Source organism: Chlorocebus sabaeus, chromosome 3, assembly GCF_047675955.1.
Source record: "Chlorocebus sabaeus isolate Y175 chromosome 3, mChlSab1.0.hap1, whole genome shotgun sequence".
Classification (NCBI taxonomy): domain Eukaryota; kingdom Metazoa; phylum Chordata; class Mammalia; order Primates; family Cercopithecidae; genus Chlorocebus; species Chlorocebus sabaeus.
In genome coordinates, this window is record NC_132906.1 from 21,693,506 (window position 1) to 21,707,130 (window position 13,625).

General features: G+C 41.6%; 1 protein-coding gene across 5 annotated transcripts in view; it reads right to left on the reverse strand.

Annotated features, from left to right (window-relative positions):
* Positions 1 to 13,625, reverse strand: part of ENOX1 (ecto-NOX disulfide-thiol exchanger 1) — a 582,538-nt gene that overhangs the window by 133,960 nt on the left and 434,953 nt on the right. For all 5 annotated transcript variants that reach the window (XM_037986753.2, XM_037986751.2, XM_073013850.1 and 2 more), the window contains one exon: positions 10,537 to 10,749. In XM_037986753.2, the coding sequence (XP_037842681.1) occupies positions 10,537 to 10,749 (213 nt within the window). The remainder of the gene's footprint in view (positions 1 to 10,536; positions 10,750 to 13,625) is intronic.

The window sequence follows — 13,625 nt, forward strand, 5'->3', positions numbered from 1 at the left end:
TCTGTGTTTTTAGTAGAGATGGGGTTTCACCATGTTGGCCAGGCTGGTCTCAAACTGCTGACCTCAAGTGATCCACCCACCTTGGCCTCCTAAAGTGCTGGGATTACAGGCGTGAGCCACCGTGCCCAGCCCTGTGATAGGGAATTTCTAATTACTTAGCCCTTACTGGGCCAGGCACCATGCTTGATGATTTAAAACAGTAGTTATCAAAGTGTGGCTCCTGGACCAGCATCATCAGCATCACTTAAGAACTCACTAGAAAGGCAAACACTCAGACCCCAGACCTACCGAAGCAGAAACTCTAGGGATGGGGCCCAACAGACTCTGCTTTAACAAGCTCTCTGCATGATTCCAAGGCATGCTAAAGTTAGAGAACCTCTGATTTACACATTATCTTAGCTAAGTTTTCTAACGACCCTCTGAGGTAGGTGCTAGTATGAATGCCCATTTCACTGATGAAGAAACTGAGGTTCACTGAGATGAATATTTACTTGTTCAAGGTCATATATTTAGAAGTGGTGAAGTTGGGAATGGAAATTATATCTGTCCAACTTCAAATCATGTATTTATACCCATTTTATGATGGACCAAAGTCTTATGAGCTCTGTGGTGTGTGATGTGCTAGACTTTGTACATATTTGGATAAAAAGGGCCAAATATGCAGCTGGTCCTTGAGCTGCTCAGAGTCCTTGGGGGAGACAACACATACATGATTGAATCGCAAGATGAGAACTGTTTAAGAGAGCTGCAGAGGGCACTGAGGGGGGCCAAGAAAGACTTAAAGGACCCCTTGGCTGAAACTTGCAGGTAAGTTGAATTTTCAATGCAAACAAGCCAAACATTGGCGGTTGTGATGGAGCAGGAAGCTACATTAACCTCTCTACAAAACTGTATTGAGGAACATGAGAGCCACAGTGCAGAAGAATCAAAGTGTCTGGAAAAAAGGTCCCTACTTCTTTTGTGTCTACCAGGCTGGAACCAATTTCTCTCAGTGTATGCCCTCAGACTTCTCATTTTGTCTAAAATCCAGTCTGTCCTACTTTTTTTGAAATAAAAGTCACTGAATAAGCCTCAGCAGGTGAAACGTAGAGAGGTGGGGCCAAGCGAGTGTTTATACGAATACAACACTGTTTTGGGGTTGCATGTAGAGGGGAAGAGGGAGTTGGGAAACCTGTGTTGGTCAAGTCTTAGCTCCATCACTAATTAGCTGTGTGACCTGAAGAAAGTGTCTATCTGTTTGAATCCCAAGGCAAAGGGGGCTGGACTAGATCATTCTGAATCTTCTTTCTGGCTCTGGGAGCCTTTAGAACAGGGCTTAGCAAACTTTATAAGGAAAGGAACAGACAGCGATTATTTTTGGCTTTGCAGGTCATACATCTACCTTGCTATAGAAGGTGTCTACCCATAGAAGTGGTTTGTCTCCTTAAATAGAAATCCTCTCACTTTGTCTGTGGCTACTCTTTCATGATTCTCCCCAGGTACAGTTTTCTTTGGTTGGAAAACAAACACTAAGTTGTACTTCTCTTTCGGTTATGCAAAGAGTCAAGAACACATCACCTCTGCTTTAAAGTAACTTTACTAACACCTCACTTTTCCTCAATTTGAAAGTGTCCTGGCTTTAAAAAATCTTTGTAAATTTTTTTTTTTATGCGTGGATTTTGTCCAGTGTAACTCAGAGACTGTCTCCCAGAGTCCCCCAATGCTATCAACACACACTCCCCTCGCCTGACGTTGGGCAGTGGCTAGAGTCCAGTCCTAGACCTGGGCTCATATCAAAGTGACAGGGTTTTCATCTTTAGCTCCCCGAAGTTAATACCTTTCCTGAATTGCTGTATTTTACTTAACATGCACTCCAATTCTTTATTGTTCCAGAGTGTAAGACTTGATTTCTATCTTACATTTTGGTTTTATTAAAGATATTTTTTTAAAAACATAATGATTTGACTCAGTATATATATTTTCCATGAGACTGAAAGGAAGGATACCAAAAAAAAAAAAAAAAAAAAAGACTCATTTCAGTTCTGGCAGGCATAGTGTCCTCCAACATCACCTTTGGCATCCTGTGAAATAGAACATTCTGTGCTCATCCTTGATGTTGGAGTTTCTATACAAATTATTTTCTCTGGATATTTATTCCCTAAGACCAAAGAGGTATTTTTTAAATGGAAATAATGTTTCCAGCACTTAATGCATTGGCAAATACAGCCATCAGTACAATTTTGAGGAGAAACAGAAAACCCGTCACATTGCTAAAGCAGTTACGGGGAATTTTTTTTCCCATGGATGAACTACAGCAATGACTGCTACAGACATGGGAAAACATTTTAACACTTCATAAAATTCCTTTTTGACAGCAGGGGACATAGAAGCCAAATTTCCCTTGATGGAAATAAAAAATGTTGGCTGAGATGTTCCTAAGAAGTAAATGATTTCAGAAAGAGTTTTCAGGCAGAAGAAATGTGGACGAGGACACCAATCTGCCTAAAAGGGGGATCACAGTACACAGAGATCAGAAACCCCTCACATTTCACTCTAGCACTTAGCATACAACCTGACACTTGACAAATATTTGTGGAATGAATTTAATCATTCATTCAGACACTTGAGGCTTTTACAATTTTACCCAAGAAGATGAGGGCGTGACAGTGGGGAACTGTCAGTGCCCTGCGCAGCTGTCTTTGACAATAATTCTGACCAATCTTCAGCACCTGCAGAATCCAATGCACATAATCTCAGGGTCGAAATGGGGCTTAAAATTCACAGAGAAGCCCAAGAGGAGTAACCTTCACAGCAAGGTATAGGCAGAGCATTTGCACGGATTAATATCTGATCACCTGTTCTATGATCACTTTAGGAGCTTTGAACCTCATGGTTGGGTCCTGGAAGATACCTGTATTTAGCTATCCAGAGATGATAAAGGATTCACTGGTTGATATGATAAGAACTGTAGAATCTTAAGGGTGGAAAGGAACCTTAGGGGATTATATGATTAAACCCTTTTATTACAGAGATGAGAAAAAGGAGACTTTAGTTGCTTAAAAGACTTTCCCAAAGTCACAAGGCTAATTAATGGTCAAACTTGGATTAGAACCAGATCTCTCTGCCTAGTCAAAAGTCTTTCCACCATCTGCACTTTTTAAGACCTAAGATAAGGTTGATGCCATTTTCTATCACAAATATATAAAGCAAAGTTGCATGATAGTTCTAACCTTTCCAATCTCCAGGTTGAAATAATATTGATAACAGTACTCTAATACTCCTACTGTAAAATTCTCAACTAAAGTATATGCTGTGTGCTCTACTTTAAAGAGAATGGCATATTAGAGCTAAGATCATTGAGATCATTTCACTAATGATCTAAAACAAACAAACAAACAAACAAAAAACACTTAGGTTGTGTTCTGCAATTATTAGGTTCTAGCCCAATTTTCAGCACTGCCTTCCTTTCCACCTGTGATTGGTCAACAACCAGTTTATTTTTCTGAGGTCTTCCATGTGCTTACAAGAATTATGCCAGGTCGAGAAGTGGCACAGTGAGGTAGAAAAGAGAAAGTAAGTGGCCCATATCTCTATTTAGCCTAAAATCTTGCTAGAGGGAAAAGCAAGCAAACAAACCAATAAACTTGACGCACATAAAATAATTAGAAAATAAGTGCTCAAGTAGATAGTCTTAACAAGTGCTGCAGAAGGTAGGGGAAAGGGAGATGATTATGGGTTATAATGGATAAACAAGGTTTCATGGAGGAAATGTGATAGAAGTGGGCTTCAATTTTGGCACTTGGAGGAGGGGAAATATTTGGCACTTGGAGGCAAGGGAAACAGCACAAGCAAATGTGTACAGGTAGGAAAGAGGGTAAGTGCCAGAAGTAAATACTTCATTTTCTAGCCAGATAGCAGCATTTATACTCAGTGTGATGTCAGCACACCTCTTCAACTCTACCTGTAAGCTGTACTTTCATGTTTATAATATTCTTAATTTTCATTTTACACACACACACACACACACACACACACACCCACCCACCCCTAGAAAGCAAACTGTACAAGGAGCCAAGAGTCTTGATTCTAACCTGCCCATAAACTACTAAATACCCAAGGCCTCTCACGTCTGCTCTCTGAGTTCAGTTTCCTCCTCTGTAAAATGAAAGGGTTTGGCCCAACCCTTTAAAGTCCCTCTTAGCTCTAACATTCTATAATTTCTGCTTTTTATCCATGCTCATTATATGGATGGCACATATTCTTAAATTAATATTAATCCACCCTCTGCACTGCCGCTGGCTTTCCCATTTGCCTTTTCTCCAGTTTGTTCCCTTCTCTCTTACTAGGAAGCATGTTGGGAAAGTAGCAAAATGGGGATATCATGGAGTGTTTAAATTTTTATTAGATATGTGTGTGCTGTAATTACAAAAAGGCAAGCAAAACTTATCATCTTGGCATGCATATTAATAACTGAATGCGGGAGTCCATGCTTCTTGAACTTTATAAACAGCTCCTGTATGAGCTTTGAAATGACAAGCTTTGTTCATAACTGAGAAACTGAAAGTGGGCAGGTCTGTGGGGAGTTCCTATGAAGCACACATTTTTAAAAAGCGAAGATCAAAACCCCAACGTCTCTGAGTTGGAAAATCTGGGGAAGTTTCTGGCAAATGGACGGGTTAAGAAATGACATAAAGATGAGACTAGGATGCTAGTCTAGTGACATGACAAAGATGATTTACTTGTGCCGAAATTTTTTTTTCTCTTTTTTCTATATCTAGCAAATGAGGTCTATCCAGCTGTCCCAGAAGGGAGGAGAAAGCCCTAGGTGCCACGGCAGGATAGACGATGTCCTCATTTAACGTCTTTCATACATAACTGGACATCCATGGTCAGAAGTGAAAAATCACCCCACACAGAAGTGAATGGATGCTGTACTCCCCAAACTTCTGGTGGGGTTTAGCTACAGTCCCCTGACACTTTAAGCCAAGGCTTTGCTAAAAACAATGACTGTTTGATATTTAATAGCTGGTCCTGGGGTGAAGACCAGAGATATAAAAAAGGTTAGAACTTTTGCAAATATGGACGAAACTAAACACCATCAAAGCTAGAGCTGCTGGACTTTGATGGAGACCTTTAAATAAATCACAGCTTATTCTGTATGTTATTACTAATGACTTGTGATGTTTTGCAAAAAACTTTTGTAAAGCACTGAACTTCAGGAACGGTATCTCAGCTTTCTCCTCAATGGCTGGAGAGCAATCTAGGCCATACATGTAAGCCTATGGATCCTTTCCAAATGAAAGCAAGAACAAGTACACAAGCATGGAAAGGAGACAGGTGCATCTAATCCAGCTCATGGATCACACCTGAAGTTTCCCTTGTCCTACACAACCAACTGGTTATTTTCAGCAAAATTCATAAGGGGACCCACATGCTTTTACCGTGCTTTGAACTCTGCAATGTACCTGAGCTTCCCTGGAAGCGGCTGAGTGAGCCCTCCGTTTGGGACACCCAGCCTGCTCCACTAGTTCGCTAGTTTGCCAATACACGTGCTTCCAAACCACCTCACAACAATTTCCCAACATTCCCCTCCTGTCCCACGAAGTCAGGAGATCAAGACCAGCTTGACTGTTTAGTGAACAGGCTATCATGGAATGCCATGAAGGACGGCACTGACACTGGGAAGATCTTTTGGCACTGACTCTGAGGAGATCCCTTATGTGGGAGGGAGCAGTCGGGGCTGCTATGGAATAACCAGGAGATTTCCAGCCACCTGGAAGAAGGAAAACTGAGGTGCAATTCCTGAATACTCGTGCTTAACAATTCTAATCTCATTCTCAGGGAAGAAGCCAAAATGTGATTCCTGTGGTGTTTGCCAGGACTATTAATGCAGACAAATGGGGTGTGACTGGTTCTGCTTTCGGAAAATGCAGCAAGTGTGTCAGTCACTGAGGACTTTGGCAGTTATTGTTCTACCAGCATCCCCAAAGTCCTGACACCAAACACACCTTACCACACTGAACAGAGCTGTGGAAACAGGAAGTGCAGTTGAAACACAAATATAGCTTCACTAGAGAGAGGGAAACTTGGGACAGGAAAGGAGATGCGTTCGGATTAAAGGATGAAGAGATGTGTATGTACCTACCAGGTTAGTCAGGTTACTGCTAATCTTTTCACAGATTGGGTTCCTTTTGGCAGTCCTTTTTGTAAAAGCACATAGAAGAGAATGGAAAGTTCTGAGGTTGCTCAATGAGATATGCAATCGTTCGGTTCTGCCTCACAGGCTTAATTCTAGCCCAGGCTCACATTTAAGGTATCCCCCATCTTCAAGTCATCCTGAAAGATCTTGGCTGTCAAAGGTTCACATGAAGGCTCCTCAGAGTCTCCATGGCTGGGGTGTGTACGCCCTGGTCAGCACTGTAGGATTTTCAGTCTTGGCTGTTATCTACCAACTGCTGAAATACTTCTCAGAATCAAATTACAGGGCTAAGGGGGACTCCCAAATAGTAACAGGCAGATGGTAAATACAGAGCCTGTTGGATGGTTACAATTGGGAATACTACAACATAAATTTTTGATGATTCTTTCACCCCAGCTCTCCTGATATTTCCTAGCCTCTGACCAAGAATTTGGTAAAGTGTGACAATTTCCAATAAAAAGTATAGCTGTTGAGCTTTTTCTCTGATTTGCTTCATTACACATGCAAGTTGAAACCTCGTTTCCTGCAGATGATGCTAACATCAATGCCAAACTACTCAATGAGGTCACCAGAAATTTCTGAACTCATGGTTTCAGGGTTCCCTCCTGCCTGTCATCTGATTTACTCATTCATTCACTCACTCATTCACCCAATATTTCTTGCATATTTCTATGTTATAGGGCTTGATATATATTGATGACTAAAAAAGACATGTCTCTTTGTTTGTGATGCCTGCTATAATAACTAAAAGCAGACATATCATGAAATCACTACCCATTTGAATAAGTGTTACAAGGGACATTAATAAAGATGTAGGGGGCGGGGCATGGTGGCTCACACCTGTAATCCCAGCACTTTGGGAGGCCAAGGCAGGCGAATCACGAGGTCAGGAGATCGAGACCATTCCTGGCAAACATGATAAGACCCCATATCTACTAAAAATACAAAAAATTAGCCGGGCGTGGTGGCACATGCCTGTAGTTCTAGCTACTCAGGAGGCTCAGGCAGGAGAATCATTTGAACCCGGGAGGCAGAGATTGCAGTGAGCCGAGATTGTGCCACTGTACTCCAACGTGGGTGACAGAGTGAGACGCCATCTCAAAAAAAAAAAAAAAAAAAAAAAAAAAAATTTCAGTGATGGCAAATCTACTAGAAGAGGGTGGACCAGAAAGACCTCTCTGAAGGGGTGGCCCCTCATCCAAGACCTACAGGATAAGAAGACGTCAAGCACACAGAGTATGGGAAAGGGCACCCCAGGCAGAGGGAACAGAATGTGTAAAGACCGAATAGTGGAAGGTGGTTTTGATGGGCTCAGGGGGAGAGAGGTCAATGGAGATGATGCATGGTGAGTCTGAGGATAACTGAAGGTAAAGAGGTGGGCACAGAGAGCTCTGTCGGCTAGGGACAGTGAATATTCTCTAAATGCAATGGGGAGCTACTCAAAGGGTTTAGTGGGGAAGACGTGATCTAAATTGCATCAGATGGAATGTGAAAATAAATCAAACTAGAGTAGAAGTAGAAAGGGAGGCACTCTGTATGACAAAAACTGCAAAATTCTTCCTAGTAGCCATTCTCCCCTCCTGCCTTATTATGAGAACTCCAATTTTACTCTGGAGAGCGGCAGGCCCAGTAAAAATTGTATTTCTCACATTCTTTGTAGTTAGGCATGGCCAGGTATAATAATTCTGCCTAATGAGACCTACGTGGAAGTTAGCTGGGAATGGATTTTTGGGCAAGTTTTGCTTTCTTGCTATAATGATGCAACTCCTTCATGTGTCTTTCTTCCTCTTTCCTTACGTGATTTCAGCCTGGAAAAAGAAGATGTGATGGCAAGTGAAGCAGCAGCAGCCATCATAGACAACTATCCAGGTCAAGTGAACAGCACCAGAGAGAGCTCAGCCCTGGCAGCCTTGAACCACTGGACCAGTGCCAACAAACCCCACATCTGGATTTTCCTGTGTCCCAAGAGAAAAATCTTCTACTTGTCTCAGACGCCGTTTGGCAGAATTTTCTGTTACTCACACGTGGATGCCATGTCTGACACATCAGGTAACCAAAGCCTGACTTGGGTGGTGGCGGTTACAATGAAGAAGGGTGGGCCGAATCGGGGTATATTTTTGAAGGGAGAAACAACAGGACTTCCTGATGACCTAGATGTCGGTTGTGGTGGTGGGAGATGGCAATTATAAAAAGTACAAGACTTTGGCTTGAGAACTTACGAGAATGGGAAGGAAAAACCAAAAGGGGAGCAGGTTTGAAGATTAGAAGCAAGCATTCCATTTTTGATATTTCAAAGTTGAGGTGCCTAAGAGGCAGTCTCTACTCCTGTGGTTTCCAGGAGACAGGATCTTGCTGGCCCTGTTCCACCCCTTCATTCACTCCTTCTCAGGGAGTGATGAGCCAGCCTGCCCAGGGAGAGTGCCTGTTCTGCTCACCTACTCCCTTGCTTAGGCATCCAAAGTGTAGCCTCCAGGAATGTGGCTGGGGTCTTCAGTATCGCCTGAAGCTGGATGCTCAACACAACATCCAGCATTCAGAAGCCAATTATTGCTGTCAATCTCCACATCACTTCCCAATTTGGTTGTTATACCAAAAAGTATTTGTAGTCCCACGTGCTACACTTTTCTGTCCATCTCTCAGTTGCTTCAAATATGGGCCAACTTACACCTATATAATGACAGGTAGACATTTCGTGTTCTTTCAGCCACATCATAGGGGCCTCATTGTAATAGGTGCCTCTTTCAATAGTTACTGCCAAAGAAAATGAAGTTCTCGCCTATTCATGGTTGCCCTCTTATCTTTATTGTTAGAGTCAAGGGTTGAGTCTTCCTTGCCCGTTGGGACTATAAACTGCATGGGAATTAGAACTTATTTAAAATTGATGCCAGTGAGCAAAAGGTAAACATACAGTAACCATTTCACTGTTCAGGCACAAGACTTCTTACTATAACTCTGAAGAAATTGTATTATTAGAATTGTTTTACTGTGCTCTCTCTTATTTTTCTCCACTACCAGTTCACTCTTACCTTCCCTCCATCCACTGATCCATTCTTTCCTTCCCTCCTTTAAAAACTGCTGTTAATGTTGCTTTTCTTTATTCTATCCCTAATAACCTTAGAGTTTCTAGACATACACTGTTAAAGAAAGGGTTATTCCTCAAGCCTGGTGAATCTAGGTAATGTGGTCTGGTATCAGTCTGTGTAAGGACAGAGCAGTCTTATTTTTTCCTATTCCTTTTCTTTAAAGACAGATTGGTCTTATACTGGATATTAGATCACTTACCAGAATTTACATTTGGGAATTTGTTATACGATATGCTACGCTGCTGTAAAACCTGTCTTTTGATAAAGTCATATAAGATACTTTTACATTTAAGATCTCGGTTTTGCCCTCTCTTCCATCCCATCCTGACAGATACATTATTCCTTGTGTTTGCACTGATGAAAGAGGTGATAGGCATTTTGGCACACTACATCACAGAAAATAGTACTTATCTTCAGAATGGAAATATACATCCCACATGTCGCTATCGCGTAGGGCCCTGCACCTGGTATGGAATGGAGCGTGGCATTGTTACAGTGTCATTCAATGGCTTTTACCAAGCAAGAGAACATCGGCAGCTGTGATGCATGATGCCGCTGTGACATTAACTACAGACACAGATAGAGTGCCCATAAAAAAAATATACGCCCTTTTTTTGAATAGAGCCCTGGGTAATTACCCTGACTATTGTTCTAAGAGAAAGCCCCATTTACACCCCTTCATCATTTAGACTCTGGACATAAAAAAAAAAAAATCACTGGCATTAAGTAGTTAAGGCAATTTGCTTTCCAAATGAAGAAAGGACAAAAAAAATCCCTGCTCTTGAATTGCTCATTTTGACAGCCACAGCTCACCCAAATAAAAGATCCTGAGGAGTTTTTCTGATAGTACCCTTTTCCTACACAGAGCCCAAGGAGAACGTGTTCAAGTTTGCTTTCTGCTGTCAGCACTAGGAGGACACAGGGCGCTGTGTGGACAGCCTGCGGGTGAAGGGTGGCGGCCCTGCAGCTATGATATGAACTGTGGTGGGTCCAGCAGGCACAGATGCATCTAGCTGCCCTGCCCTGGTGGCCAGGCTTGCTGTTCTGAGGAAAAGCTACAGAAACGTTGCTCACCTTGAGAAGTAAACTCTCAGGGCAGGGTCCGTGTTCCTCCAAGGTGCCACAGAACATGAAATAGGTTATGAGGTTTGCCATTCAATGTGGAGTAAAAATGGGAGATTATTGAACTACTTACCCCCAAATGAAAAAATAAAATTAATCGAAAAGAAAAGGCAAAATCACAACAAAAGAGATGGCCCCCAACATTTTACTTACATTGAGTGAGAATCCCAGTTAAGGCATTTTTGAAATTCTCCTTGGCTTCCTCCATCTCCTGCTCATGTGTGGCTTTTTCATTCATGAGCCGGCGGACGTGGCTGTTGGCCGACTGCACCATGGAATAGAACTGGTTTGCGGAACGCCGATTCACCTCCCCTCGTTCAATCCAGGAAAGCAGCACTGTGATCGCCTCTGAAAACTTGCTATCATCTGGAAATGGAAAACCACCAAGTACAAATCATGCCAACATGAGAAAATACACTTTATTCTTATTCCTCTCAAAAGACAGAGCATAGTCCAACCTAGTGGATATATTTTCAGAACTCAACAAATTAGCTTTCCTGATACTGACTGCCATATAATCACTTAATTTCTCTTTTCTCATCTAACTTCAGGGCACCAGAGAACCACTCAGGAGGTTCACATTCTCATCTACCAACTCCATGAGCTCAGCTATAGGAGATTTGTTCTGGGCATTCTTAGGAATAAGGTACAGCCTAATTCTTCCACCAAACCTTGTTTTCTCTTTCTTAAGATGGACTTGAAAAACTGTTATTAACCTACTTGGTCTCTACTTCATTTCTTTGTTCCTTTAACAAAAATATTATACAGTGTTACCAGTTTTCTGATTTATAGAATCAGCTGACTTAGTGTTAGAATGTGGAAGAAAGATTGGATTACTTTAAAACTGGTCGTAATATATGGTACTATCCCTAAGGCAGGTAGTAGGAGTAAGTCAATTCTTGTTCTACTGTAGTTCAAAACGAATTCCATTTTAGGGCTAATACCATATATTTAATTAGGCTGAAAAACAGAATATTTCCTAGTTTTCCACAAAAGAGAACATGTTTCCTGAGGTGTTCAGTGTTTGCTTTGGATTGCTATGGAAAGCCCATTTGAACCCGGTTTGAGATGTGTGTGTGTGGCGGGAGGTGGGGGAGGGGGTGGGAGGCGGGACAGGAAGTGGGAAATGAAGTTCCACCTGAAAATAAGTGATAAATTCTATTTCAAAGAAAACAGACTTGCCTATTTGGGAATGGTTACTGGAACAAACTTGTGTTGTGTGGCTTGGAGGTGGAGAAAAAGGAAGTTTGTGGGTGATTAAGTTAATTAGAACTGGAAGTTGTACGTCAGCTGTTACAACATTAATCGATCTGACTACCGCTGAAGGCTCACTGCCTACTTTCCAGGCAAACCTGAGGGGAGAATCCTTTCATTTGTATTCTGCAATCCCTAGAAAATGTGCTTTAGGGAAACATATCCTACATTTTTACAAGTAAACTAGGTAGACTCTGAATTCTAAAACTCAGGAGCAAAATTAGATTGAAAGATTCAGATTCTTACCCATTCGTTTAAAAAATACTGAGGGCCTACTGTGTGCCAGGCACTGTCCCCTCCGCTGGAGGGGCATCGGAGACATCCTTATGTATTGTTTGCATATAAACATACATACAGTTCACATGAATAGACAGGGGGAGATTCATACTTGAGAAAAAGATTTCATTTCACTCAGCAGATTTTAAAATCAATTATTGAGTTCTTATTAGTATTTTACACATCATACGAAACCTTCCCACCATTGAATGCTTTGTAAATTTATAGGGTGCTTTACAAACATCTTTAGTGTGCTTTCTCCCAAAGACCTCTTCCCAGACCAGTACAGCTTCCTTAGTATGGCTGCTGCTTGCCCAGGAGGTGCGTGTCCTGAAAGAAGGTAGGGCTGAGCCTAATTCAAGGTCCTGCGGTTGAGCTCTGCCTTCCCCCGGGAAGAAAGCAGCTTTTAGGGATGTGCCTACGCTCAGCCACCATTCTAAGCCCTCTCCTGCTGCACAGCGGCCTTCTAGATTTGGGGATCAAAGCTTTTTTTCTGAGCGAACCTGCCCCCCTGCCCTCACACTTTAACCAGAGATAACTGGCCTGGGAGTGCTCACAAAACACCCCGTGAATGACAGACTCAAGTTGCCTTGAAAATCTCAACCCATAGGCACAGAACACACTTACTGAGTATTGTAGCCGCTTATACCATTTTGTTAACTCGGGAATTTCAGTCTAAGTTCAACCCTCAGTGAACTCCAGCTGCAATGGTTTCTTATCTCATTTCATGGACCGAAGCGGCTTGTATAAGATAAAATCCATCACACAACTTAACATTACATTCAGTCCATGGAGAGGCCCATAATTTAGCATTATGTTTGTGAGAGGCCCACTGCCACCGTTACTGGCAGAATAAATTTTGCCTCTCTCCACACTCTCTACCTCTCTTCCCACCAATATATGTTAGGAGAATGGACCTCAGCAAAGACAGCGGAAATAAACTAAATGCTTAGAAGAAATCTTTTTTTTTTTTTTTCCCCTCTGAAAAGATAACAACAGAAAAAGAGAACACTGATTTCATGTACTATTTTTTCCCCTTTGCTATGAGTTTCATGCCTACATAACACAGAGAAAGAAAAATCCTTAACATTTTTGTTATGAGCTTTACAAGGACAGAGTGTAACGCTGTTCTCCTCTTTCTCTCATATACAGGTAGTTTTTCCTTTTCTTGCTCGTGGTGGCTTAGTTCATAAATAGACTAACTTTACTATCAGGAAAAAAACACTTCAATTTTAAAAACATATGTTTGCTCAAATGGTCTGAAAGCCACATTTTATTGCTCGTCACACCTAGACCTAGAGCACAATACATTCACTGGCAGATTATAGTTTCAGAAAGAGGAAACAATATGCTTAGGATTAAGCCACTGAAAATACACGCTTTCAAAAGTAAGTAGCCAAGAGATTTTCTAACACGTTAACAAGTACTAGGAGGCAGAATTCCATTAGCCTAAAAGAGGAATATAGTTTCATAGACTCCCAATTTCATCTTCATTTCCGAACTTTCTGAAACTGACAGGCCGATATATGATTGATGTACTGACATTCAAATTAAATTAAAAAAACATTAGTTAAGGCATGCTTGATAACTCCAGTCAATATTTGTTGCCATGTAAGAAGTGACTTTAATTTATATTAATTAAGACTAAGCCAGTAACTCCCTCTGGATGGCTACAGGAGGATATTGGGAACGGTCATTTTCAATACTCAACT